Source organism: Palaemon carinicauda, chromosome 23 (genome assembly GCF_036898095.1).
Source record: "Palaemon carinicauda isolate YSFRI2023 chromosome 23, ASM3689809v2, whole genome shotgun sequence".
Taxonomy (NCBI): domain Eukaryota; kingdom Metazoa; phylum Arthropoda; class Malacostraca; order Decapoda; family Palaemonidae; genus Palaemon; species Palaemon carinicauda.
The window spans coordinates 100,465,314-100,467,813 of record NC_090747.1 but is presented as its reverse complement, the minus strand read 5'-3'; the positions used below and the strand labels follow the sequence as shown (position 1 = coordinate 100,467,813).

The 2,500-nt window shown below is 34.9% G+C and overlaps 1 protein-coding gene across 1 annotated transcript in view; it reads left to right on the top strand.

The window, feature by feature from the left end:
* LOC137617305 (uncharacterized) overlaps positions 1 to 2,500 on the top strand; it is a 150,703-nt gene that overhangs the window by 39,469 nt on the left and 108,734 nt on the right. The window contains exon 10 of the mRNA XM_068347310.1: positions 1,159 to 1,242. Within this exon, the coding sequence (XP_068203411.1) occupies positions 1,159 to 1,242 (84 nt within the window). The remainder of the gene's footprint in view (positions 1 to 1,158; positions 1,243 to 2,500) is intronic.

The window sequence follows — 2,500 nt, the reverse complement described above, 5'->3', positions numbered from 1 at the left end:
TTTTATATTATTTTACCATTTTCATTTTTATAGTTTTTTTTAAATATTTTTTTTATTGCATTTTTATGAGATGCGATTTATTTTGATATTATGACTTTGGCATTTATCTGAAATATGACTTAATATTTTCTTCTTGTTTTTATTTACTTCATAACACCAATAATTTTTACATAAGTAATTTTCAATCATAATCTCAATTAAAATTACCCAAGATAGTTGCTGTTATTATTATTATTATTATTATTATTATTATTATTATTATTATTATTATTTGTTAATATTATTATTTTTATTATTATTATTATTATCGTTATATATATATGTTATTATTATTATTATTATTATTATTATTATTATTATTATTATTATTATTATCATTACTATTATTATTATTATCGTTATTACTATATTTGTTATTATTATTAATATTATTATTATTATTTAACCTAAGCTACAACCCTAATTGGAAAAGCAGGCTACTATAAGCCCAAGGGCTTCAACTGGAAACACCACTTGTCAGTTAAACTTAAACATTTGAATTTATTAAACAATATTACCAAGTACATCATGAATAAATTGAATCTCTTACCTATTTCGTATTTATTAGCAGAGAAATTTTAATTGCAATTGCATGAAAGGAATTTCATGAAATATATATTACCTACTGTTGTATATTAAATACAAACAGACTATGAGTAAGATAGATAATTAACTTAAGATGACTTTTCTATTTATTTAACCTGCGTCAAAACACAGAAGGTAAGAAATGCCTGGTACAGGGTTTTAGCACCGTCAGTGCACTTCATGGGGTGCACTGTAGGCTTCACGCACTTTCAATCTCTCTACTTTTAACTCCATTTCCACTTTTTTCATCATTTTAATTTCCAATTTCTTTTCATTTTTATTTCGCAGTGCAATATCACGTGACCCAACTTCTATATTAGAATTATTAAATTGATCATTATTGAAATTATTAAAGTTATAATAATCAAAATTATTAAATTTATTAAAATTGTTATTGCATTGAAATTTATTAGATTTACTAAAATCATTAAATTTATTAGAATTATTAAATTTATTAAAGTTATTAAATTTATTAAAATTGTTGAATTATAAAAATTGATGACGTAATCAGCACATATATATTGTTGTTTTCAGCGAGACGGGTAAAGTTCTGACCACCATGAAGGCTGGAGACTTCTTCGGAGAGATCGGCATTCTAAACCTGGATGGACTCAACAAGTAAGTTCCATTTATGGTTTTCTAAGTCCTAAAGCATTGTAGAGACTAAGTAAGGACTTGGCCATAAGTTGTCCCTAGGTGGGGAGTGGTATATTAAGCCACAGGCCCCGGGCTATATTAAGCCACAGCCCCAGGCTATATTAGGCCACAGCCCCAGGCTATATTAGGCCACAGCCCCAGGCTATATTAGGTCACATCCCCTGGCTATATTAGGCCACACCCTCAGGCTATATTAGGCCATAGTCCCAGGATATATTAGGCCACAGTCCCAGGCTATATTAGGCCACAGTCCCAGGCTATTTTAGGTCACAGCCCCAGGCTATATTAGGCCAAAGTTCCAGGCCATCTTAGGCCATAGCCCCATGCTATATTAGGTCATAGTCCCAGGTCATCTTAGGCCACAGTCCAAGGCCTTCTCAGGCCACAGCACCAGGCTATATTAGGCCACAGTCCCAGGCTATATTAGGCCACAGTCCCAGGCTATATTAGGCCACAGCCCCAGGCTATATTAGGCTACAGACCTAGGTCATCTTAGGCCGCAGTCCAAGGCCAATTTAGGCCACAGCCCCAGGTTATATTAGGCCATAGTGCCAGGCTATATTAGGCTACAGTCCTAGGTCATCTTAAGTCACAGCCCCAGGCTATATTAGGCCACAGCCCCAGGCTATATTAGGCCATAGTCCCAAGCCATATTAGGCTACAGTCCAAGGTCATCTTAGGCCACATTCCCAAGCTATATTAGTCATTAGTCCTAGGCCATCTTAGGCCACAGCCCTGACCCATATGAACCCAAATTCATAGATATTTGCAGTCCAATCCTCACCTAATAGGGCAGCCTAATTTAACCTAACCCAAAACGGTAAATTTGAGATGACTTAATACTTGTATATAGGCCACATTCCCTGGCCATATTAACCCAAATTCATATGCAGTCCAATCCTAACCTAATCTAATTTAGCCTAATTCAATCTACCCTGAAAAAGTAAAATTATGGCCTCTTCATTGATACCTATATATCATTATCACATTAAATTACAAATGTGAACCAAGGTAACCAAACCCAGCTGTTCATATCATCATAATCATATCTTATCGCCCCAGTGTCGAACCCAAAGGAGGGCGTTGTTGTTTGCCACTCTGAGGTCTTGATCTGAAAAGTGGTGGTCCTGTGGGCACCCTCATAAAAGTGCCGCAACCTCTGCTTCACCTTCATTTCATTATCCTCTTGTTGCCTATAGTCCCTGCAGAGATTCCGGGC